The sequence below is a fragment of the Perca flavescens genome, chromosome 19 (genome assembly GCF_004354835.1).
Source record: "Perca flavescens isolate YP-PL-M2 chromosome 19, PFLA_1.0, whole genome shotgun sequence".
Lineage (NCBI taxonomy): Eukaryota > Metazoa > Chordata > Actinopteri > Perciformes > Percidae > Perca > Perca flavescens.
The window spans coordinates 18,758,433-18,784,894 of NC_041349.1; the positions used below are offsets into that span (position 1 = coordinate 18,758,433).

At 40.3% G+C, this 26,462-nt stretch overlaps 3 protein-coding genes across 7 annotated transcripts; 2 read left to right on the forward strand and 1 right to left on the reverse strand.

Moving 5' to 3' along the window:
• Positions 1-125: 125 nt before the first annotated feature.
• LOC114545654 (calpain-5) lies at positions 126-17,572 on the reverse strand. 2 transcript variants are annotated; one of them, XM_028564075.1, is made up of 14 exons: positions 17,465-17,572; positions 11,929-12,145; positions 8,984-9,167; positions 6,664-6,795; positions 6,346-6,557; positions 5,789-5,981; positions 5,503-5,696; positions 4,651-4,728; positions 4,025-4,451; positions 3,833-3,955; positions 3,544-3,740; positions 2,900-3,018; positions 2,612-2,748; positions 126-1,083 (listed from the first exon to the last, which is right to left on the reverse strand). In XM_028564075.1, the coding sequence occupies exons 3-14, from the start codon at positions 9,146-9,148 to the stop codon at positions 907-909; spliced, it is 2,154 nt and encodes a 717-aa protein (XP_028419876.1). In that variant the 5' UTR covers positions 9,149-9,167; positions 11,929-12,145; positions 17,465-17,572; the 3' UTR covers positions 126-906. The 2 variants fall into 2 exon arrangements, with proteins under 2 accessions (XP_028419876.1, XP_028419875.1); XM_028564074.1 differs by lacking the exon at positions 17,465-17,572 and adding an exon at positions 16,975-17,145.
• On the forward strand, positions 17,566-19,813 carry cnpy4 (canopy FGF signaling regulator 4). Its single transcript, XM_028564076.1, has 6 exons — positions 17,566-17,793; positions 17,981-18,107; positions 18,235-18,331; positions 18,594-18,716; positions 18,856-18,973; positions 19,231-19,813. Exons 1-6 carry the CDS (start codon positions 17,709-17,711, stop codon positions 19,341-19,343), a joined length of 663 nt encoding a protein of 220 aa, XP_028419877.1. The 5' UTR covers positions 17,566-17,708; the 3' UTR covers positions 19,344-19,813.
• Positions 19,814-19,925: 112 nt separating this feature from the next.
• LOC114545837 (zona pellucida sperm-binding protein 3) lies at positions 19,926-23,396 on the forward strand. 4 transcript variants are annotated; one of them, XM_028564387.1, is made up of 9 exons: positions 19,926-20,008; positions 20,218-20,351; positions 20,548-20,666; positions 21,374-21,540; positions 21,899-22,073; positions 22,265-22,382; positions 22,467-22,549; positions 22,671-22,801; positions 23,270-23,396. In XM_028564387.1, exons 1-9 carry the CDS (start codon positions 19,945-19,947, stop codon positions 23,314-23,316), a joined length of 1,038 nt encoding a protein of 345 aa, XP_028420188.1. In that variant the 5' UTR covers positions 19,926-19,944; the 3' UTR covers positions 23,317-23,396. The 4 variants fall into 4 exon arrangements, with proteins under 4 accessions (XP_028420188.1, XP_028420185.1, XP_028420187.1 ...); XM_028564384.1 differs by having other exon boundaries at positions 19,933-20,351; XM_028564386.1 differs by having other exon boundaries at positions 19,933-20,351; positions 21,899-21,995.
• Positions 23,397-26,462: the final 3,066 nt, after the last annotated feature.

The following is a 26,462-nucleotide window of genomic DNA, read 5'->3' on the forward strand; positions in this document are numbered from 1 at the left end:
CGGTTGACCAAGACTTCGCCTTTTATCTTAACTTAGTTTGCATTGGAACAGAGGTGTGGCCACATACTGTAGTGGCTGCACAGTAGGTATGGTTTTCCAGAGTGCTGTCAGCCGCAGTAATGTTGCAGTCTCAATAATCTCCATAATCAAAAAGGTAGAACTATGAAAAACATTTTGTAAATATTCATGCTATTTTATTGTCTTATTCTCTTTGTACAAGTTATTTTAAGGTCAGACTAACACAATATCTCAAGTTCAAACCTAAAACTTGCATTTTCATCTATGTTTAATCCTTCACTCTTACTAGAGTGCACTTCAATAGTGCACATTGTCTGACTACTGGTTTTAGTCTCGTTTAATCATGTAAAGACATGAGACCATCTGAAGTCAGCAATATTGAATGACAGTCAGACAGTTTTTTGAACATTAAAGCACGTAAACATGTTTTAGTACAAACCCAAAATCCATGAACCTGAAAATGAGCATAATATGGGACCTTTAATAATAAGAAAATGTTTTGCAAATGTGATTTTGTACAGTTACATTAAAGTATATTAACAACATAAATAATTGTAAAATAAAATAAAAATATGACAGCAAAACTCACACATGACAACAGTACTGGCAATATATTAAATATAATAACACAAAAACACTTATTTTGGCAGCAGTTCAACATATTTTTTGATGGACTGCTGAAGTCATGAAGGATGCACCTGCATGTCTGACCAGCAGATCACTGCAGAGCATACACTTTGTCAATACATACCAGCACCATAGCTAGTTAACTCAGTCTTTATTTGTGAAGTTTTTTTCAATAGTTCATAAAAACTTCTGTTTGTCCATCAACCTCCACCCGAGAGGATTAATGGTTGATGTAATTAACGGGGCAACCAGAGGATGCTGTCACAAGTCTGTGAGGCAGACGCTGGAGGACGTCTCAACGTAGACGCACCCTCCGTATCCTGAACGGGATTGGCCGCCTCGTAGATCGATTACATGGCTCCGACTCTTTTCAGACTCTGCTGTCTGGAGTCGAGCCCCGCCCAGAATGGAGTCCCACAGCCAACCTCTACTCCATAACTGCACACAACAAGACAGGGATGATTGTGTGCATATTGTGTTTGTGCATATTGTGTGTGTGTGTGTGTGTGTGGGTGTGCATATTGTGTGGATGTGTGTGTGTGTCTAAACAACCACACCCATTGTAATTGCCATTGTTATTGTAATATGTGCAGATATGATATGTCACACATCCTAAATGGCTGCCATGCCTATAAAGGAATGTACATAGCAGGTCATGACAGAATAGTAGACCTCATAGTGAAATACATATCAAACCATTTTCCACCCTCAGTAAGAATGTACAAACATTCTCAGGTAAAACCATCCATGTTTCAGCACTGCAATAGTAACCCTAGTACTTTCTTACATCTGATTGCCAATACACCAGATGTTATTATCAATGAGGAGTCCAGTGAGGTGTACATTTTGGAGGTAGGCTGCACCTTTGATTCCAGCATGGAGGAGGCTTTCTACTAACCTGACTCCGCCAGATGGATTGCTTCGCATTTGCTCGGCATATCCATCTGGGAACTTTCCGTTGGAGAACTTTTGGGAAGGGGCGGAAATACTGGTTATTTGATTGGATGAACCATCTGTCTATCACCTATGTTGGTGATAGACGGGCCAAATCAACCAATCAGATCCACGAAGCGTATGAAAATACAACCACAAGCCCGCCCCTGCTGCTGCAGGCAAAGCATAGCTCGTAAGCTCAGCATGCAAGCAACATGTCGGTAAAGGATATTTGCCGTTTGTGTAACGAGAATTTAGGAATAAAAGACACCATTTCAGGTTCCCGGACCATATTCCAAAAGAAGGATCTAAGAGAAAAAAAGCATTAGCGAGCGGCTAACAGAATTATGGCTACCGCTGGCTGATAATACTGGTTAGCTGATTGGATAAACCATCGGTCTATCACCACCTAACCTACCTCAAAACCAACGCTGATTGGCCCGGACGTTTGGCCAACGGCTCCAAATTTTCTCTGCCTCAAGATGCCAGACTGATCTGCGAGTGGAAAACTGGAGCTCGCGAGATCAGGACGGTCTCACGAGGCTAGCTTTCTACACCAAGGTAGTTAAATACCAACCACTCTTAAACACCATCTCAGAGCTAGGCTATAGGTGCAGACTCGTTTTCATATTTAGTAGCCTAGGACACACACACACAGGTTAGTAGTAAGAGGGCTGCAACAACTTGGGATGGCCAAAAAGAGGGCTAAACAGCTTGCAAAGTACTGTGCCATATCTGCTATTATTGGCAGCCGCCACATATGGCGGAGACATTGCTACTTATACCCTTAAGAACTGAGTATTGTGCTTATTAAGTGATATTGCTGCATGCCACTGGTCCATGAGTTTGCGTATGTATGGTACTGCATCTGTAATATGTGTGTCCCTGTACCATTTTTCTTCATGTGGACATAAATAAGTGGTTAAAATGTGTGTGTGTGTGTGTGTGTGTGTGTGTGTGTGTGTGTGTGTGTGTGTGAGTGAGAGAGAAAGAGAGAGAGAGAGAGAGAGAGAGGGGAAATAGTGTGTCAAACCTCAATGGAGATGTGTGTGCTGGGGTATCTCCTGTAGAAGATGGCTCTGAGGTTGAACTCAGGATTTCCCTCCACTTTGAAAACTTGTGTCCTTATGATGTTGTTCTCACAACGCACTATGGCATAAACATCTGGAGCTGTGGATCATCACACACAATACAACAGTGAGCAAAGAAGAAACAAGAGAAGAAGTAGGCCTGCAACCACAAACATGTTTTTCTTGCTTTTTTCATTTGCCCTCTTCTATCTTTAGGAGTGGAGGAGCTGTAATGTTGTGCTATAAGCCACCTGTCTGTTTGGGATGGCTGAGTCCTGACGCCCTGTGGAGGTAGACTGTGGTCACCACAGTGGGTTGAGGTAGGAAACACTGGAAGACACAGGGAGATGGATAATCCTCCCTCAATTCCCTACACACACAAAAAAAGAAACAAAATAAATCAACAATCAAAGATTGGCATGAGGGTTGAAGCAAAACAGATTTAGTTAAATCTGAGGGCAAGAAACATACTGTTCCTGTTAAAGTGAAAGAAATTGTCCGCAATATTTTCATATAAATATAACATTTCTTTTTTGGGAGTTTCTGTGTGTGGGGATTCTTGTTTTGATTTTTCTTTTGTTTCTGTCCTAGCATTTCCACAGTGAAAAATGTTGTAAGAATGCTAGAATTATGAATATCATCTTATGTAAGCAGGTGTAAAATCTACATTATGCACCCTTGCAAAAGAGTATATACATATTTAAATACGTGTACTGTACTATTTCTATTTTCAACACAGTTTCCGCGACACACAGTGGGAAAGCAGTTGTGTTTGAAATAAATGAAAACAAACGAAAACAAGAATGTAATGTTTTGTTGACATAATATGTTTTATGAAAATAATTTGAAGAGCATATTTTTTTAATCAAACATGCACCAAACTCCTGTGACACACCTGAGTTGCATGTGGGAATGGGAGAAGAGGCGTAGGAGGAAGCGTCCGGTGGCGCCTGGCAGGAAGGTGGTGGGCAGTATGACGTAGCGCCCCGGAGTCAGAGTCCCCCTCAGCGTCACACTGCGGGAGTCCATGTAGACCGAGCTGGCCGCCTGCTCCACCACACACTGCACCCGGCTGCAGCGGTTCACCTCCACCTGGGCCACGACAAGGCAGCGGGGAAAGTTTTTTTTTTTTTTTTTTTTTTTAGGTATTGAAAAGGTGTTTGTTCACATTTTGGTCTGCTCACCTTAAGCACCTCAAACCCTATAGGCAGGTTTTCTCCACCTCCGTCTTTCCTCTGTGCCCTCCTGTCCTCCTGCTGCAGACAGATCAGCACCTCCTCCTCTTTGCCTCTCACCTCAAACATGAACTAGAAAGAAAAATGTTTAAAAACACATGAACTCATCAAAACACTTAAGAGTTTCCAGTTCGGTTTTACCTGTGGATTGTGCAAGAAAGTGTCTCTGTGGTTGATGCATCCTCCACATCGACTCCTCTTATCCATCTGGGCCTCCCATCCTCCCACCTCTCCGCTATCATCTTCCTTTGTCTCTTTTTTTACAGTCTTATCTCGCTCACACCTTCCTCCTTTCCCTTCCTTCTGCTGACTCTCCCCAAGTCTGGCCTCCTTCCGGTTCCCTTGCTGCTTGGTCCCTTCAGGTTTGGCGCTGTTCTTTCGCAAGCTCAGTGCGTGGTTGCTGTGGAGGACGGTGGATGGAGGTGTTCCCGGGGAAGTGGGAGCTAAAGCCCACTCCCCATAGCGCCGCACTTCTCTCCAGTGAGAGCTCGGCCACAGCAGAGCCCTCTCTACCAGCCAGCACACCACCACGTCAGTGAAGTAGTGACAGAAATCCTCGAAATCCATCCTGAGAAATAGGAGAGGAAAACTAGCATGAGAATGAATGTGAATCAAGCATCAACACGATATAGGAGCATAAATTATGCCACATGCCCATTTTTTCAATTTATTTTACAGTTTTATTTTATGTGCACATAAACTAAACAAACTAGCAGCTAAGGTAATGTAATTGGGATCCAAGCAAATTATTAGGAATGAAAATCTACCAGAACTCCCCGACGTCTCGAACAATGAGGCCCATCTTCTCCCTCTCTGCACGACTCATCTGTTGCCACTGCTGCGACCTGCAGGGGGCGTGTAAGGACAATAATGTCAAAGGCAGCAGGAAAATTAATGCAGAGCTGCAAGGTCCAACACACTGGAAATGACATGTGAAAAGTACAAGTAGCGTTTCAACTTCTGGAAACCTTTATAGTTCCATTTTGGCCACTTTCAGAGTTTCTCAGACTTTCGTAATGTAAATGGCAGATGTCCTCTTGTAAAACAATTCCAACACTGTTGTAAAATCTCAGAAATTGTAATTATAAAATGTTGTAAAACAGACTGACACTATTAAATGTTAGTCCCACAGCTCCAGTAAAAATGTCTGATGTACTCAGCAGTCAAACATGTGGCAGATGAAGCCATTACAGAGTTCAAAGTACCCTACACTCCTAGTCTCGCATTGCCAGACCTTCCTCCACAGCGCTGCGAAGGAGGGTCTGGCTAGTCCACACAGCATTCCGAGATGGGAGAAAAACCTGCTCTGGTTTATTGGCATTTCTTTAAACCAATTACAATCGTCATGCAAAGGAACTTGTTTTGGGAAAATGTGTGCGTTCAAAAGTTCTTTTAGTCGTATCACAGAAAACTCAGATTGGACAGATAGTCTAGCTAGCTGTCTGGATTTACCCTGCAGAGATCTGAGGAGCAGTTAAACATAGTCCCCATAAATCCATTGGAGTATAAATTCCAACACAAAGAAAGTGGAATGAAACAGACATCCGGCCGAAAAGAGGTGAATCCGGCGGAATTTCGAGGGGCACCGGAGCAATCGTCGTGGATATAGACTACCTCACCCCTGACTCCAGGAACCCGTCCAGTCTGTGGTCCCCCATGGGTTCCTCATGCGCACCATCAAGAGTCGGGACATCCATCCTGTCTTGGGCAGCTTCTCCCCCAGCCTCACCTTCCTCACTGCTGTGATCCCGTAGGCATGTCCTCGCACCAGGCCACAGTCCAACACAGACTCCACTGTCTCCCCTTCTGCTGGCTGAGATACATAAAAATATACTTATCTGTCTTATATATTATATCTTCTCATATCATGAATCTCTTATGTTTGGAGATACTCAGAGGCCCTACCCGTATGGAGCAGGTGATGAGGGCTTTGCGTTCATGAGCATAAGCTAATGTCTGGAAGAACGCCCTCCTCTGGTCGCCGTGCTGGCTTAGGGCCTCACGATCCAGGCTTAGTGGCTCCGAAACTCCGCCAGTGAAGTCGATCAGTGCCTCTGTAGTGTTTCCTCCCTCCAGGGCCTCGTAGCAGCCGTTTAGCCTGGAGAGTAACCAGATAGATTCACTGAATGATTAATGGTTGTGCCCCTCTTCTCCCTTCTCAATGTCCTTCTTCCCCAGGTGTTTGTTTTTATTAGAACATTGTTAAAATAAAATCGGTGCATTTTCCATAAGTGTGCATCTATTTTGAAAGTGGTTGCATAATGTGGTTATGAAGATTTTGTTACCGGCAGTTTCTCAGATGTTAGCGATGCTAGGTGTTGACTAGATAGACAGGGTGTGCTTTGGTGTTGCTATGGTGGGTACGGGTAAACTTCCATGAGGTTGCTATGGCTTTTAGGGCTGGTAGGACTTTAGTAGGTGACTGAGGAGGGGAGAAATCTACAGAGTCCTGGAGCCCTTACTTGGCATAGGCCTTCTCCAACAGGGCGCTCCAAAACTCTCGTGGTGTGGCCGAGCGGCAGAAGAGCAGCACTCCGTCCCGGCTGACCGGTAGACGGTCGTCCACAACAACATCCATCCAACGGCCGAGTCTCCAGAACCGGAAATGAAAGATGCCTGCGTACAGGCCAGGATGCTTTGGATTCCATTCCTGGTCCACATGGTCTGGGATCACCTGGTAGGAGCGGAGAAGGGAGATAAAATAAGCTGTGAAGGAAGGAAAAGAGGAGGGAAAGCAGGAAGAATATAGAAAGGACGACAGAGGAACACAAATATACAACCTTCTTCCACAGAGAAGGCTCAGATGCTAAGCAGGAAATGGCAGCCACCATCCAGCAGTTACCCAGACTGCCTTGGTGCAAGTCACGAGTGCTGATGCCGTCAACAAACAGACGGGGGTCCTTGCATATCTCCTGTGATTCGAAAAAAGAAAAGTTACTTTAAAAATACAAATTAAACCTGTATTAGTTCATTCTTTGGCCAATTTGGGGCAACGACATTTGCTTATTTACACATCCAACTCACAAGGGGCATTTGAGTCATGCTTCTGCCCACTTGATGAATGTGAGTCCAATATCCACTCTCCTTTTAGCTCTATTTTGCTCTCCACCAATGTCTGAGGGATATATCGGACTCTTTAGCTGTTATCTGTTACAGAATGTTTGCTAGCTAGTTGCTGACTTTGTTTTTCTGTTATTTGGTGCTTGCCAGTGGGTTTTTAAATCCTTTTGAAACGGATGCCTGTCGCTGCTTAAAACAACGCTAATGAGAGCATTGAGAGTTAACTAAAATGGGGCAAAGTTAATGGTCGGAAAACCAAAACAAAGAGCTAAAAGATGTTAAAGTGCTCCGTAGATGAGAGGGGAAACTGCAGAGTCATACAGACATAATTCTCTGTGGATTTGTCACTACGAGGAAACCCCTTTCACATTACACACATTCATTTGATCCATCGTTAATATAAAATAATTGATTATATAGCAGCTTTAAACAAACTCTGGTTAATGATTGCAGCAGTTAGTAGCGTCACAGGCCTGTGAGTGTCAGAGCACTGCTGAGGAGACAGATCCTGTCTGTGTGGATCTGTTGATCTCAGTTTGGACTGGGTCAGGTAACAGTAGAGGTGCTGCTGGACACACATGCAGACAAATACACACTCAGTGGTCATAACCTCTTTAAATGGAACTCCAGACAAGTAAATGGGAAGTTATAGAGTGAGTCGATGAGTTTCTGTGTGTGTGTGTGTGTGTGTGTGTGTGTGTGTGTGTGTGTGTGTGTGTGTGTGTGTGTGTGTGTGTGTCAGTCAGCAGAGGGAGGCGACAGATGTCACCCTATCATCCGACTCCCTGTTGATCCACGCTTAAAATACCTGAGTGGAGCATTAGGAACACAATACCATTAACTCTTTCTCTTCTGCTCTGAATCAGCAAATTAATGGCCAGCAGGGTTTCACATTAAGAGCACTGAAGGTTTGGCCCACATACATTAATTTACATTAATCTGAATTTGCAGTTAAAATAGGACAGATTGTATTAAGTGCAGTGTAATTAATATGTGAATTAAGGGCATCTGCAGGTCTTGAAAAGTCTTAAATAGCATTGCATTTCTCAAAAAAGTATTTAAAATTAATTTATAATCAATTAATTTATAAATGTCTTGAGTGTAAATGCACGTTTTTCCTACCTGCAAAGAAAGTAACATTATTTATAACTTTTTTTTTATATAAATGGTTAATCCATCCATCAATTTTCCGCCACTTATCTGGGTCCACTTCAAGTTTATTGATTCATTTACTAGGAACAGCCGGGAATACAAAAATATGATTTGAATGTCAATAATGTCATGTACTTAATTGCTAATTGTAGGCTTTGTTGTCCCCCTGTTCTTTGACCGTAGAAAGGTATTCAATTTTATTTTTGAAATGCATTAAAAAGGTCTTAAAAAGTCGTCTTTAACTTGGTGAACAATGCAGAAACTAAGATTTATTTAGTTTTTGGGAAATGCATTTCTACTTAAATTAAACTTTTATTCTTGGCTGTATAATGAAATGATCCATCTCATAACAAGAAATTGCACTAATAAATATATTTTTTGGCCACTGACACTAGACAATAAATAATTTAACCTTGACATTACCGGCCCATGTCATTGCCACTATTAAAGGCCGGCTGGCTTGCACAATAAACCCCTATACTTATACACAGCTACACCCTTCTAAAAACACCTGGGCTATTTAAATTGCCTGCTTTTTCTAAACTCAACTGTATAAACATACACCAATAACGCAGTCCATCGGCAGCACGCATCACTCGCTCCCTGAGGGATGGAGTTTCACTGCCTGACGCCTCTCCTATAATAGAAAGTGCTTTAATTAACCCTAATCTGATAGAAATGTAACATGCTGACCCAGCCACTCGATTTAGATGTGGGAGGAGAGGAGATACATTTGTAAAATAACTCTTTGTTGTTGTCTGAACTGGTTTGATTGAGGAAAATGTGGAGATGTGTAAAAACAATTTATGATTGTTTTTACACATCTGCATTTGATAAACTTTCCGGAAAATGACAGCTTGATTGCTTCTCCCTGCACGTCACACTCACCCCTGGCCTCTTCCAGGTCAGCCCCGGCGGGGGCTTCCTCTTGTAGAAGAGGGACTGGGCGGTGGCGGGGAACAGCGAATCCTTAAAGAGTGCACCTCGGCGCAAGCAGGCCCGCCTCAGCTTGTGAAAGCTTTGACCCTGGAAATTGTTTACTCGCTCCGGCATTGTGGCTAGAGAGTAGAGGCTTTAGGAAAGGTGGAAAGAAGAAGAGAAATGGAACAGATAAATAGTTCATATGGAAATGGCCATGAAGCAGTGTAGGGTTACACTGTTAGCATATTTAGAGAACTGTAATTATAAAACTTCCCTAATGGTCAAAGCCTTAACTATACATTTATATCAAAAACATCAATGTCCCAAAGTCAAAGACAGTTGTGCAGTTAGATACAAGGGCAACTCTTGTACTATGGCAAAACTCCCTTTGTTTAAATACATAACCTGTGAGAATGTAATTATGCTGCTCTTATTCTGTTTTTAACTCTCTTGTGTATGCATTTGCATTGTATTTATTTATTTATTAATTATATATGGTGTATAGGAATGTGTGTTTATGTGTGAGCTGCTGGACACTCAAATGTCCCCATGGGATGAATAAAGTATCTTCTATCTATCTTTTTATGTATACATAATTCAAGTGCCCTGGGTCAAAATGTAAACACTGAATATCTTCGTTTACATAGTTAATCACAAGACATACAGCAAGCGTGCTTACAATATGCTAGTGTGTAATATGTTTTAAGGCCGACTAATAATAATCAGTACCATAAAGGTAAATATATAGGCTACGTTGATTAATATTAAACACAAAAGTAATACATCTATGATGTGACATCCTCCACACAAATACACAATGTTATATTAAATTAGCCTACATTTGTTAAACAACATTGTGGACATCTAAAGAGTTGCATAGCTCCTGGCAGAGGTAGGTAGTTGGGGGTCCTGTGGGGTCATTGAGTGTGTGTGTGTGTGTGTTGGGGGATATAGTGAGGACAGCGGTAAGGTAATGGTACCGTTTTAGTCATCAGTGATATGAACTGCTTGGGTCCCTGAGTCAGCAGCGCGTGTGTGCGTCAGCAAGAGTATGCCAGGTGTTTGTGTGTGTGTGTGTGTGTGTGTGTGTGTGTGTGTGTGTGTGTGTGTGTGTGTGTGTGTGTGTGTGTGTGTTTCAACTCAAAGAGGTAAAACTGAGATGAAAACTTGCAGGTGCTGTTTGCAGATACCTTACTGGTCAATGTTATCAATTATCAGTGAGGTTTTGTTTTTCTCGTATCAGATTTATGCATAGACATAAAAAGAAAAACATATGAAGGTAACGCTCCTTCACGATCCATGATTAATGAACGCATAACAAATGAATGGCTCATCATGTTTTAATGAATGCAGCAACCAAGTGTAGATATACATCATGGATTCCTTTGGCTCAATAATTAATATTATTAATAGACCATAAATACTGAACGTAAGTCACAGTTAAGTCAAATATCAATTATGTCATTTAAATTTGCTATTTTTTGAGTATTTTGAACACATCTAGCTGCAATTGTCCAGATGTATTTTATTGGATGTTTTTGTATTTGGTTTAGTTTGGTTCAATTTCAGCAAACATTCATGATGTTGCATGCCAATACTCTTGTACAGTATATTCTGCTTTAGACTCGCCATGCATGGCTGGGTACAATAGACTAAAACATTTCTTTTCAGGAAGTTTAATAAAAATCACTGAATTTGCATTTCTTTTGTTTATTGTTACTGCTGCTCTGTATTCATTTTTAATAACGTATGTGTTTTATTTCATTTGCTGTGTGACGTTTTGATGTGTCTGTTTTTGCTATGCAGAACGGCAAATTTCCCATACAAGACAATGTAGACTGAACTGAACTGTAAAAGCAAAGAACATCCTTATAGGCAGCTATACAAGTTTACTCCCACATTACTGATCTAAACATCCTCGGACAGCATCAGAATGCACATTATTATAGACAGATATATTATTGTCTAGTGTATTAGAGCTATCATCACTTTGAGTGATAGCCCATTCCAGTCCTGTGGTTTGAATGGTGCCCTTGAGTTTGTATTTTGATTATAAGTGACCTTATTCTATAGTCATTTTAAATATCAGTCATTATGACGTGCATTAGATTGTGATATGGCACTGGTGATCCATTAGTGAGCTGTGTACTCCTTTTTATAATATAAACTGCAGGTAAATTAGTTTACCTGAAAGTAAACTAGAAGTTTATCCACTTGCTTTCCTGCAATGAAACTATTCCTTGAGCTCAGGCAGAGGATCCTGGACCACATGTCCTCCTTTGGTCATTTAGGAAATATTTTAGAGGCAATCACATGTGCTCTGCTGCAACAATTAGCCAGCATTTGTCATCTCTTTCCTCTTGGCATTCTCTGTCCCAGAGTCAGCTGTTAAATGCTGACTTTCTTCTTCTGTTCTGTGTTTGACTCAACTCCTCCAGGTGCCTCTAACTCAGTGTCATCTTAGAGATTTGTTTCACTGGAACAGGATGGGAAAAAAATCTGAAAAATGTAAGTGAATAAAATGCAAAAAGAAATCTGCAAATTCTGCAAGGTAAAAGTACAGCTTGATATGGGCGCTGCAAGTTCCTTGACACCATCTCTTATGAGTGTGTTTGTGTTGTGTGTGTGTGTGTGTGTGTGTGTGTGTGTGTGTGTGTGTTTGCATACAGCCGTGAAATACAGCGCAGGGTGACAGTGTCTGTGTAACTGTATCTCCCTTGACACAGACAACAAACAGACACCATTACACACAATTATAGCTTCACACTGGTAAAATACTATAGTTACTGCAGTTACTTTTGACTTTCAGACACTTAGGATGAATACTTTATCCTGTGTGTGCTAACTGTTCTGCAGCTGGAGAACATAAACAAATGTGTTTTCTAGGAGAGTTATGTATGTGTGTCACTCACTTCTGGTTGGTAACTGAGCGCGTCTTCTTGTCCCTCGTATCCCACCGCTTTTCTTTTCTGTCCTCATATTAACATGGTCCACGGTTCCCTCTCTTCTTGTTTTTTTGGTCATATCTTTTCGGTCTCTTCTCCTCTTCCCACCTCTCCGCTCAGCTCTATCTTCTCCTGCACAGAGTCCTGGGATATCTGTTGCTGTCGAGTGTGTTGCCCCTGACACCTGAGAAACCAAGAGGCAAGCGCCTTCTATTTTAACTACTTCACTGCCAAATATCAAGCTAATTTTCTATCAACCTAAAGCAGCAACTCAGGGCTGAAGAAATAGAAAGCTTGTTTCGGCTAAAAACACCTTTTTGAGGGACAAAGAGGCCAATGATTGAGTTCAACATAATTGGAAAAATGTTGACAAAGCAATATATGTATATATGTTTATAAAATTAAATAGCACAATGAGTATCAAAACCATATAATACATCCGTCTTATTGTTCAGTAACTCTGCTTTTATTATATTCCCTGTAAACGTGAAAATATTACAGTAACCATCCGAGGTAGACATACTGTACCATGAGCTATGCAATTGTGAAACGATGGTATGTGCTCCTGTAAAAGCCACAAGTTCCTATGATATCAACCTTGTTTAAAAAAAAACATTATTTATTCGCAATATTATGGAGAAGAACTACCCTACCCACAATCCTAAATGTAAGAGCAACAACTGATTGGTGAAGCTCGCCAGCAATGTTTAGCAAACCTTAGTGCTAGTGAGCTGCTACCACACAGTCTTGTACCTTTACCTTTCTTTTCTGTTTTCAAATTTTTCTGTGAGCCGACTCATACGAAATGTTATATAATCATGATTGATCTTGTAGTTGGTTGGCTTGGTTCCAGGCTTAAACTGTGGCATTTTCTAAAACATCAATGAAGTGAATGAATGGGAAATTCACCTCCAGAACCTGTTCACTCTTCTGAGTGCTGTTTTCTGGTTTATTTCTAGTTTGTTAATTATTTCCTCATAATAAACCACTGATGTATAAGTCACTGCAAATAATGGGTTACACTTCTTATAAATTGTTGTATGAATTAAAAAATGATAATAACCTGATCTACCTTTTAATGTGTTTATTCCGGCAAACGATTATTACTGATTTAGTTTCAAGTTGATAGAGCTGATGGAATAACATTTCACTGGAATTATACTATTACTATGTTATACTATGTTATGACTTTGGAAACATCAATAACAGTTGAGTCTTTCGATTCGTTTAGTGAAATATTCCTGCTCAGATTTTTTTGTGCAAGAACATTTCTACAATACCTCCTAATTTTCATGAATTTGTTGGTGAGACATTTGTCTTCATTATTGGAATTATTAGGTCTTGACCTTAACTTCAATACAAGTGGTTTTTACACAAAAAACACTGTTGCATAAGAACGCTGTGTTTTCTTTGTACTTTATACAAATGTAAAACTCAAATGTAACCGAATCAGCAGAATTTCAGTCTGAGGTAAATGTGTCTTACATCAAATGAAGAGAAATAAGCAGATTTTATTTTTATTTATTTTTTAGTTTTATTGAATCAATTATTAGATATTATTTGTGGGAAGAAACCGGAGCACCCGGAGTAAACCCGTACATACCACCACAGTAGACAACTCACCGTTGATCACTGAGGTGGCCCTGAGAGCTCAAGTCCTGACCCCGCATCTAGATAACCTCCTACCCCATTGGTCTCTGTCCCTCTATCACAAAGGGCAGACAACAGTGGAGGAGATGGTAAACCTGGATGTGAGGCAGAATGGAGCTATTTGCTAGAAATATCACATTTCACTTACATAACACCAACCCTATTTCTCTTGCTGCAGATATTGGAGATGGCTTTACCCACAGATGAAAAGAACCTGCGGATGGTGCAACACTTTGTTGATGGTGTCATCAGGTGATCTTTGACAGAGGACACAATACAGTTTTCCAGTACTTGTTCCTCTAAATGCAAGCCGATTAGCATTGTTTCTGCACACCCCCACCTCTTACACAGGTCCTGGAAAATGGCCTTGTCAATGTTTTGAAAATCTCTTTGGGTGCTATCACTTCCTACATCCTCGACCATGGCCCATGTTTTTTCAAACAGACGATCCACCATGTCGTCTGGGTTTCCAATGGCCCAGTTCACTTTCGCTTTCTTGAATATCCGTGAAACCAGCTTGTCCAGTATTATCTTGACTGAAATTTGTTTCCTTATTTCCTGTGCTGTCCTATCCTGTGCAGGCTCAGCACGTGTCTCCTTACATACTGAGCCAGACGCTGCAGCAGTTGTGACAGGCTCCTCCATGGCAATGCTTTCTGCTACCTGTTTTGGTGCCAGTGACTCACCATCTATTATAGCATCTTTCACCCTTTTACTGTGGCTGCTGGCCTGAATGTTCATCCACCACCCCATCATTCCCATGTATTTCCACACTTTCTTCTGTATTTCAGCATATATGGCAGAAAATGACTCAGGGACATTCGCTTTACTGCAAAGTGAATTCTTTGTCATTAGTTTTGGCAATATCTCGATCCCACCTGTGATGTCCCTGAAGATGAGATCAATAGCTTGCTGTGCGAATTCCAGGTGTTTACCGGCGGAAATGTTTGTAATTTTACCAACGATATTGCTAACCTGAGGGTTTATATCACCCTGAGGCAGAGAGTCAACTCCTTGTTGTGCTTGAACCAAGTGCCTGCTTGCATTGTTGGAGTCCTTGTGGAATTTGATCCTCAGATTCTCCAACATACGATGGAACCAAGCTTTGGCCAAGCAAGTGGTAAAAAAGGTCTTGATCCGAATCCCTATTTCTTTGAATGACAGTTTGCGCTTCTGTTTGGATATTCGACTTTCATCATCTGTCCTGTCCATTTCAGCAATTGTCTTAGCAATGTCTGCTGCAACAATATCAATCTCCTCTGAACATTCACGTTTCAGCAGCTCATACTTACAGACTGGCACTTCATCCCAAAGAGGCTCGATCATCTGAATCACCTCCTTTGTAATAATTTTTTCGACAGCTTTCATTGTTGGAATCGCAAACACAGTGTCCTCTGACGAGACCCATCCCTGGGTTTCTGGCTCCACATCGTCTGGCTCTAGATCATCAGTGTGTGCGAGCTCTTGGGAGGGGGTCTGCCTTGTTCTCTGCCTTTGTTTTTTAATTGGGCACAGAATTTTCATTTTATCTGTGAAAGCTTTTACCATTTGTCTGACATGACCGACAGCTTTCATTGTTGGAATCACATTGTCCTCTAATGTGACCTTCTCCATGGATTTTGGCTCCACAGTGTCATCCGGCTCCATATCTAGTTCTTCCTCATTATCAATGTCTGCTGGCTCCATATAATCTTTCTCTAGTTCTTCCTCATCATCAGTGTCTGCTGGCTCCATATCTTCTCTCCCTAGTTCTTCCTGATTACCAGTCTCTGCCTGCTCCAGATCTTCTATCGATAGATCATCCTGGGAGGGGGTCTGCCTCGATCTCTGCCTTCGTTTTTGAGTTGGGCACATCATTTTCATCTTAGAAGTTAAAACTTTTAACATTTCGCAGGCATGGTCAACCATATCTTTAATTCTGCGTGGGGGAGTGATGCGCTGAGTTAATGCAAGATCCGCTGTGCGCACAGTAGTTGAGAGGGAAGAGTTGACATTTTCTGTAACCTCTATAACGAGCAAGCGTATCAAAGAGTCTGAGGTGGGACACTCCACTTGGTCCTCAGCGTTGAAAGCAGCGGCAAAACACTTAGAAAGTTTGTTGCCCAGACCGGACATAATCTGATCCTCAGACACCACTTCATTTTTGCTCCCAAGAGCCATCAACCAGACTTCTGACAAGGTGGAAATTATTTCCAAAAGCAGGTCAACCATCATAATTTTAGTGGCATCGTCAGGTGCGCATGTTTGTAACAATTCCAACTGTCCCACTGTCATCCTTTTAAAAAAGGGTTTGACCAGTCGGAGTAAAGTTTCTTCAGTAATCTCCAGCATCTCTTCTGTCTGGGACATTTCTGATGTAGACATAATTGTCAACCATGTAGGTTTGAGTTCAGTGACTTTCTCTGTAAAATCTTTCCTATTTTGTGCTCCAAGGACTTTTTCTTCGTTTTGCTGTGGTTTCAGAAGAGGTATTTAATAGCCTATCGATTTCTTTATATTTGTATTGTACCAAAGTATAAATGACTTTCAGCTCTATGGATAGAAACAGAATGAAATTTAATTTCTATGGTTCCACTATATATAAAGACATGTCACAAAGGATCAAAAAGCTTTATTAGAATCTGACATCATATCACTCTGTATCAGAAGCTTTTTAGAATCTGACATCAGAGATAAAAGCCCCATCCACCCAACCAATGACTGCTGCTTTGGCAACGGTTGCTAGGCAACGGTTGCTAAGCTGCATTCGGTTTCTCAACTGGCAACACTAGTGCGGAGTTTTTAAACCAGCTCGCTGCAGCTAATAAACTATTCCAGGGGTTGTTGTTGTTTATTTCAGCCGCAAAAGTCAACTAAAATAAGACACCTGCTTTTGGCTCCTTGTGTCTGAAGTCACAGTTTCAAAAATAATAACTTTGAGAAGTTTGTCCCATGTCCGGTTTTCTCCTCTTGTTGGGAAACGCTTCCGAGTGGTTCTCAGCCGGGATTACTGTGTGCTACGCCATAAGAAGCCATTAAATGGTCTGCTAATTTACTTACTGTGTAGCCTACTCAGATCCTAAAAAGTAATCTCAAATATTTTCATTTTAATAAACATCTTCATTCACTTATAACGTAACACCAGGGTGATTGAGCCTATGACCCACTGATGAAAGCTAACCACTGACAACCTCATAGTGCATTTGCATGAGCCCATCTATGATCTCCTCTTTTTTTTTAAAACAACATATAAACATAGCACAGAAAGCTGCTTCATGCCCGCATTTTTAAAGCACAGCCTCTCGTGTAATATTGCTTCATCAATATTCATGTTGAGGAGTCATTCAAAGTTTGTCAGAAATTGTGAAGTATAGCCTTACTTACCGCAACCATGAGCATCCTTTATGCACATATGCTTTATGCATAGGCGTATTTAAATAGGCCTATGCATAAAAACAAATCCAATATTTACTAGTCCAGGCTATGCAAGCTTAGCTGTGGACAGACACACACATAGCCTACATACACACACCAAACACACGCGCACGGCACACGCCTTCTTCTTCTTCTTCTTTGAAATTTTACGACAGCCGGCAGCCAATACGTTGCATTGCTGCCATCTACGGAACTAGCACCTTAATGCACTATATCCGATGATACAGTCCAGTGTCTATTAAAAATTTGAAAAAACAACGTTTTCCCCTCCCGCTTGATCCTAATTCTAAAATACTTTTCATTGACACTTCTTCCAAGCCAAGTCCTTGCAAATTTCTGAGTAGATCTTGTCTTTGACGGTCATAATTTCCACAAGAAATCAAAACATGTTGCACTGTCTCCGGATCCTGACATGAACACAAACCACTCTGGTGCTTACCTAAAATAAATAAATTGCTATTCAACGGCACACGCCTTTCGGAGATTACTTTTCTTATAAAGTGCAAATGGCGTTTTCTTCTATTGACAACCTTCCCTGAAATCCATCCACTATGCATCTACTAGTCATGTCTGCTGGGATACACTACGCATGCGTAGTTTAAAGTTGCCGTCATACAACGTAAAATGCTTATGTGGCTGCTGAGATACTTTTGTTTAGCCTGAAAGACAAACAAACTGTTGCAATGAAACTTATCATACTGGTTCTCTTTTGTTTCTGCTGCTCTGTAACAGCAGAAGAAGACGAGAGACTGCCGAATAAATGCGAAGGTAGGACGAAGAAGTTAGCTAACTAGTTATTATGATGCTATTTATTCGACTTGACGTTAATAACAGCGTTATGGTATTGGTCACGTCAGTTGTGTCCTCGAGTGTCTACCTAAACTCTTTGACATGTACATAAATATAAAAATAGTTTGAATTAAGTTGGCCCTTCTGTGTTTCTCCTGTCTGTCAGTGTGTAAGTTTTTGTCAGTAGAGCTGCAGGATGCTCTGGAGAAAACTGGTCGCTCCAAAGAAGTCCTGGAGGTCGGAGAAGTGCTGGACACAGGCAAGAGAAAAAGAAAGATTAAATACAACACCTCGTAAGTGGACTCTGGACACTGGAGTCGAGAAATTATATGTGTGTGTGTGTGTGTGTGTGTGTGTGTGTGTGTGTGTGTGTGTGTGTGTGTGTGTGTGTGCGCATTTAAACCGGTGTTCTGATTACAGGGAAACTCGGCTGACTGAAGCGGTGGACAACATATGTGAACGCATCCTGCAGTATAATGTTCATGCAGAGAGGCCTGGCAGCCTCCGATACGCCAAGGTGAAGTTTAGGTCTCACTTGAATTACCAAGGTTTATAATGGCTTTGTTTTTAGCATATGTTTAAAGGTCCATCTTGGAGTAAAACCGAGCACTTAATGCTGAAAGGTGACATGTTTCCCACACAGTACATGTTGTATGCTCCATATTAAAAGACTAATATACCCCAAAGCCTTGCTAATGATTCCTGTTCTTGTCATTTGCAAACATTTATAATAATTTGTATATCACACTGACATCTATGCTGCTTTGTGTGTACTGCAGGGTGCCAGTCAGACCATGACGACCCTAAAGAACCTGGTCCACAAAGGAGTTAAAGTGGATTTGGGTCTGCCGTATGAGCTGTGGGACGAACCCTCTGTAGAGGTGTCACACATGAAAAAACAGGTAGGGCTATGTTTCTGCTTGCTGTAAAAGTTGAAACAAAACACCCCTTGTTAAAAATACATAATATATATATAGTAATATACCTGTGTGTGTGTGTGTGTGTGTGTGTGTGTGTGTGTGTGTGTGTGTGTGTGTTTAGTGTGAGACAATGCTGGAGCAGTATGAGGAGGTTGTGGAAGACTGGTACTTCCATCATCAGGACAAGAGGCTGGAGAACTTCCTCTGTGAGAACCACGTCCTCAAGACATCGGAGCAAGGTAGATGACCCAAAGAGGAGTAGCACAACAGAGTTACACTCCGGTTCTGCTCTCCAGTTCTACTTTAAATGTTTTCACTTCAGCTTGGGTGCACGAGTGAGTGAGTGAGCAAGCGAGCGAGCGAGCTTTGAGACGGCCTTCACGCAGGAGGGCCAGAACAACTTCCGGTTCAACTGAGGAGCGAGGAGCTATCAAATATGATAAATGAGATGCACCAAAGGCTTCAACCTAGTCTTGTTTTTCTCTCCCTCCCTCAGAATGTATAAAGGAGGCGTTAAAAGGAGACATGGGGACCAAAGGAGGGGCCAAGGAGGCAGAAGGTGACAGCACAGAAGAGGAGGGAACAAGACATGATGCTGGCGAGCTGTGAGGAAAACATTGTCAAAAAGGGAAATGCAGAAGACAACACAATAACCTCAATTTTAGCTTTTGGCTATAAACAGCAGAGGATCTATGCATTCTGAAATCATTTTAGCTTTTGGCTGGATGTGACACACGGTCAACCAACATTTTTTATTTGGTGCCAAATCCTGGTTCTAGAGAATCCATTGGGAGTTATGACTTTAACACTACATTACTGTTATTATTTTTTTAAGAATGTGTCAGCATTTTAAGTACTGTCGCAACACGCAACAAACATCTATTGGAATTAAGGTTTAAAGCCTTTCCTATCAATATTTGAGACATTTTCAGTGTTAAATTATGTGTACACACTGTTATATCTCTCATTATGCCAACATTATATGGTACACATCAGTATTTTCTAGCCCAAATTGCAGCCTTTAAATGCAATATGTACAGTTTTTCATTGTAAATAAAATGCTTTTTATAACACTTGGATATTTAGTTTTTTTTTCTGTATTAAAGAAAGAAAAATGTCCTAAAAATAACAGTGAAGCACATTTCTCCGTCAACATGTCTGCAGCTCACTAATCAAGGATGATGAGTTTCAGGTGTGTTCCTCTTTGCTCATGTTGCCAGCTAACCGAAACAGAGGAGCAGTTTTCGGTGCAACACCACAATGTCTCTTTCCGTGTACGTTACAGCTTCGCTATATATTCTGTCTAAATTAGTGACAACTTGGTGCCACACTTTCCAAACCAAACCTCTCTTTCTGTCTTTCTCTGAGATGAACAAACCTCACTTTCGCAATCGTGTCGGAGATCACAAGGTCAAGACATTTGTGTTGAAATGTCACGAGGACGGCATCGAGGTTGTGATGAAAGCTTATCTGTTTGACCCAGACCTGCCTGTGGAGCCAACACATTTGAGCCTTGGACCTTTCAGTGCTGCGCAAGATCACTGCACAGCAAAAGTGTCTGGGAATGGGGAGTACATCATAAGAGCACCTCTGACTGACTGTGGGAGTAAACTAATGGTTGGTGAGCCTCGTAATAATCAAAATATAATGTTGGTTTTACTGTAGAGCAAGCAAATGTTGATATAAACCACACTCTTATCGCCATAAATCCTCCCTGTGCAAGAAAACCCAACTGGATCATAGTTGCTTAATGCTACCATCTAGTGGTTCAATATTGATAATGCTTTGTGTGTCCTTAAACTGTTGTGTGTAGTTTACCGAGAGTGCTTTGCTGTACAACAACCTCCTGCTGTACTCTCCTCCTCCAACATCACCTGGACACATGTTTCAAACAGAAGGAGCTGCCATTCCAGTCCAGTGTGAATATGAAAGGTGCATTTACACAGACAAAATGGTCTCCAGAGCTGTATGTGTTGCAGATGCTGTGTATTATTTATATAGTACAACCAAAGGTACAAAGTGCTTTAAAGGTAAACATGGCGATAAAAGACAGAGAACCCTATGTATTGTATAATAGAAAGGGAAGTAAGTAAAACCTTCAAAGTAAAAGAAAGAAAGAAAAAGCCATAGCAAACCCTAATTTGGCTTCTCTGACACTTTGCGGGAGGCTTTTCTAGAGTCGAGGGGCAACAAAAACAAGATCACCTATAGTTTTCAGCCTTAAAAGGATATCTTCACATTTCAAGTCTATCGTAAAACAATACTCAAATGCCAGTATGTGCATTCCTTTTGTCTATACTGGCCCTGAAAAGATCCCTTCTCTTTTTTTTTTTTTTTTCTTTTTGTAAATATATGTAAACCATGGGGGGACATAACAGACTGAGGTCAGAGGGCTTAAAAACTGACCATGTAATGCATTGTATAACAGTAAAACCATACCAAGACATGTATTATATTTTCATATTAATCTGTGAGTGAGACAATTGACAATTAACAACACACCATAGTTTGCCACATAAAGGTGGAACACTTTCACTTATGCTTTAAAAAGTATTATTTTACTTTAATTCATTCATGAGCTATGAATTGGGCAACTTATTTGGGTAATTTCTACTATGAATGAATCATTTTCCCTCCAGTTCCTGGAATGGAAATGCAAGTGATGTAGGTTGCTGGGTTGAAATCCCTCTACCTTGCAGGAGGTACACAGTGAGCAGCAGGGCCCTGAAACCAACCTGGAGTCCCCCGTTCTCCATCCAGTCAACACATTTCCTGGACTTGGACTTCCACCTTAGGCTCATGACAAGTGAGTGGGTGTCAGTCTGGTAGATTAATAATCTCCTACAGTATCTATTCAAAAAACAAACAAAAAAACTATTTGGGAAAGAATAGAGGAAAAAGTAGACAGAGGCCCACAAACAGGGCAACAGCTACCATTGAGGACAATGAGGCCATGTCCTGTATTGTACTGTGTGTTTTAAAAACTCTAATTATTTGCTATCCATAATAGCCAAATGCCTTTTAAAATCCAAGTTATAGCCATGCTCAAAATTTCATACAATAAATCAGTGTTCAAAGAAGTGAGTTTCTTTATATACTCCTTTGCAAATAAGTTAGATTGTCCTAAATGAACCTTTTTTTTGGTGTGTTTTGTCATTCCTCAGATGACTGGAGGAGTGAGAGAAAGTCATTAATTTACTTCCTGGGTGATATGGTCAACATTGAGGCGTCTGTAGATCATCGTCACCTTCCTCTTCGTCTGTATGTAAACAGCTGTGTGGCTACTCTGACCTCTGATGTCAATTCTTACCCCAGATACCCCTTCATAGACCACCAGGGGTTAGTCCTTGTGTTTTTTAATGTTTAAAATGGTTTCTGCAAATCATTTTCCTAATTAAAATTACTGCCTTTGAACGCATTTTGGTGGCCCACACTGCCAGCATAAATCTGTCCAGTTACTGTATCCCATTCTTATAATATGCACCCAAATTAATGGTTGAATCTGATAAGAATATGTCAGCTCTTTGCAGATGTTTTACAGACTCACATCTGGATGGCTCTAGCTCCCGTTTCCTGCCCAGAGTCCAGGACGAACTCCTTCATATTCAACTCGAACCTTTCTTCTTCCACCAGGACCCCAGACACACTGTCAGCACTGGTTTTACATGTTTATATAGGTCTATATCTACAGTATAAAGAACATGTCTCAGTGTGTCATACTGTTTCCTGTAGATGTATATAACATGTTACCTGGAAGCAGAGCCCATTTCAAACAAGGACCCGGTGAAAAAGGCTTGTTCTTTCATGAGTGGGAGGTCAGTTTCAACTCACTGTTTTATCCATCTTCTTTGTGTACACCATTAAAAATAAATCCTGAACTCCTCCTCAAAATCATGACATACAAAAGATATAATCAGAAATGTTTTTATCTGTCAGGTGGAGGTCAGTGGATGGTGATGACCGTGTCTGTGAGAGCTGCAGCAGGGTTAAAGAGATGAATCAAAGCGATAGTGCCAAGTCCAACCACAAGAGGGCGATGATGAGCAAAACAAAGCACAGACAAAATGGTATTGCATTTAATATCTGTACAAGTCATGCTGTATTCAGTACTGTGTATATCTATCTATCTATCTATCTATCTATCACTTCACTTAGAAATTTCCATTCCACTCAGCAGAAGTTTTCAGATTATGTATTTACATAATTCTAAAAGGGTACTCCAATGTTTTCTCAGTTAGCCTTTTAAAATGATATCAGATTAGTAAACAGAATGTTCCTTTGGAACATTGGATGAATTGTTGCTGATAATGGACAATGCAGATATTGCATTAAAGATCAGCCACTTCGAGAACCCTTTTGCAATTATGTAAACACATAATGTAATCTGAAAACTGCTGCCCTGATTTATTTATTTATATATATATATATATATATATATATATATATATATATATATATATATATATATATATATATAAAATCACAATATGTGATTAACTGATTCAATTAACTCAGATTATTTTCTGTCCTTGCAGCGCTGCACAGTGAAACCAATTTGGGTCCATTGATATTTGTCCCCTGAACGACGACTACTATGACACACAGCTATTTGTATTAAAGTGATTTAGTTTAATAAAAATGTTTAAGCAACTGTGACATGTAGAACAATGTAATTGTCTTTATGTGCAAACTAGAGTGGGAGTTCCTGGCACAATTTTACCATTTACAACATACAGATAATGATTAATGTTATTTAGGGAAGAGAGTTCCCTCTGGAACAATAACATACAGATAAAAACTGTTTAAAATTGTGTTGCTGGAGCTGTTACCCTTTCTGTTTTTATTTGCAGACTAAACCTGCAGATACATCTAAAATATCAATGTACTTTCTGATTTTCTTTTTCTTTTCTTTTTAATCCAGTAGTGTCATGAAACTTAGCTGGATGTTGGAATATTTGCACAGTTAGCTCTATATCTAATACACATTGAATAAATTGTTTCCAGGTGTTACAATAACAGATAATCGCTGAAAAACAAAACTCCTGTTTTCGTATATATTTTAGGGAATTCTATGTTGTTGTTGTTGTTTGGTAACTTTGTGAGCCTTTTTTCCCTCAGATAATGGTTCATGTATTTGTAATAATTTGTATGTTGGGCTCCTAATAAATAGTAAAAAGGCTAAAAAAAGAAAAATCCTGTACCAGTACATTCACCCATATCCATTTTTGCAGATTTTGCTGATTGCTTTCAACATAACAGCTTTCATCTTTGTAAGATGCATTGTAAATGCGTTGCGTACGGTCTCTCAGGAGAGCTAGGGCAATCACTGCCGACCCCTCACACCCAGGACAACACCTGTTCAACCTCCTGCCCTCTGGCAGAAGGTACAGGTGCCTCAAGAGCTGCAGGACTAATAGACTCAAAAACAGTTTCTTTCCCTGGGCCACCAGGTCCCTATATTCATAAAGAGTGTATGCGCTATGATGTGTAAATGTTGTATATATTGCTTGTTTCTCTCCTTTTATTGTTTTTATTTGTTTTTATTTATATTTATTGTACACTGGCCAAAGAAGCACTGCAATTTCATTGTAAAATGATCTAGGAACGCGTTTGCACTCAGGTTTTGTATTTGCTTAATTTGTAAAGGTGGATAATGGACACAAACTTAAACTTACATAATTTGTGTACAAACAGGTGGTTGCTCGTGGTTAGCCAAGGTCTGCATCTAGAACCTTATAGGCTACCAGGACGCCACACAATGAGACATACCTGTTGGAATATCTGGATTTCTATTTATTATGTCATCATAAGCAGAAGGTAAAACTGGACACTTTACGGATTTTTCCTCTTGACCTCTGATCCTTAAACGCAGCAGGTTAACTTGCAGTTTATTGGTGAGTCAGAACATCAGTCTGCTCCCCATTCTATCCAGCTCCTGTCAACATGTCAAAGACAAAGTGAGGGAAGCTTAGAAAAACAAAAACATTGCATTTGGATTCATGGCAACCAAGATCATTTTCCAATCTGCTCTTTTTGCCAACAATATTTTAGAGCCAAAGCCTTCAAGGTTTTCAAAGACATCTGTCCTGTTACATTAAAACAAAATCATCATAGTTACAAGCAAGGAAATGCTTTGTGTAGATTTTTGACGCATAATAATGCAATTGTATGTGTTTTTAATGCCAACTTTTAGTATCCAGAGGTGATCATCTGGTCAATAAGAGAAGTCTGGATCTAGGATGGATCATTTCCTTCCTCTCCATACTGCTGTATACATTGGAGAAGGTCAGAGGGGAGGGAACATGATCTCCTTGAGGATCTACTTAGATGACGGGGGCAACCCCTGAAATGGACAGGACATGTGAGATACTTCTCCACGTTAATAGAGGATCTTCTTACAGCCTCTGAACCTTTATATCCCAAAGTAAAACATGCAGTGAATGATACCAATATATTTAGTTTTTCAGAAGATGCTTCTGTGCTTAAAGCTTGGACGATACAACAGCTTGACAACATCAAATTTCTTGACCTCGTCCCTGGGAAAATGTATATACAAGACAAATCTGAATATGATGTAAAGTTCTAAAAGCTCGGAGGATTACTGTTATCCAGTATCATGTAATGATGATATTGTATTGGCTTTTATCCATACTTTTAGTATTTGTAGAAGGTTTTTGCACATGTGTACAACAGTGTCAATGGCATACATCCCCATTGTTGTGGGAGATCAGTAATAGACTATATGGTATGGGGCCTAATACTGATCCTTGGGGTACACCCATTGTCTTCAGTTAATATTTCTGGTGCTCTGAGTTGAAAATGTAGGACCTTCCTTTAGATTATTAATATTCTTCCATATTAATTAACTGTTTTGCGATTCATTATGTTGAGATAAAAACCAGATTTAGCTAATCTCAGTTCTAAATGCAGTTTTATTAGACCATGGTAGATTATTTTAACTCCCGGACCTTCACAATAAATATTTCGCTTTCATAGTTTTTCTACTTGTAAATGTGCCACAAACATATTTCAAAACATCACTTTAGTTACCAAAAAATGCATTAAAGGTTTTTTTATGGTTGGTCTTTGCTTCATTATTTTGAGAAATAACTGTAAAGTGTGGATGCAAATAACTATTTTTTTATATATTGCATTTTCATGTTCACATTTTATCATTGAACCAAAGCACAATACCGTATTGTTGCACTTTAAATATTTAAAGAACAGCTAATCCATCAAACGCCCACGTATTGTGAAATCTGCTCTCATTTTGTCATGGTGGCTTAATGTTGACTTTCATAATTACACCTCCATTGGTATTTTGTTTATTATGATTTGAGTCTCTTAGCACACTCTTAGCTGCAGGGTGCAAACTTTGGCAGCACAAGGCACCTGTCAAGGACCACCTGAGGTGTTTTATTAAGCAGTTAAACATTTTATTATATCATTTTTAGCTTTGTTTTCTGTTATCAATTTAAGTCATTTAAATCATTCCTTAAATTGTACCAATTTAGTTCCACCTCCACCTCAGCTGTCTGAAATCTCTTGTGTCTGTGTTCATGCTGCCAAAGTGCAATACTGAAGCATAAACGTGCTATTTCACCCCTCAATTTTCTTTATTGCACTTGTCTTGCGTCCAAGGATAGCATTTCTAAACTGCACTGTAACTACTAGACACACACTCAAACACACACATATGAACAAAGCACACCTGGGGAAACATTCCTC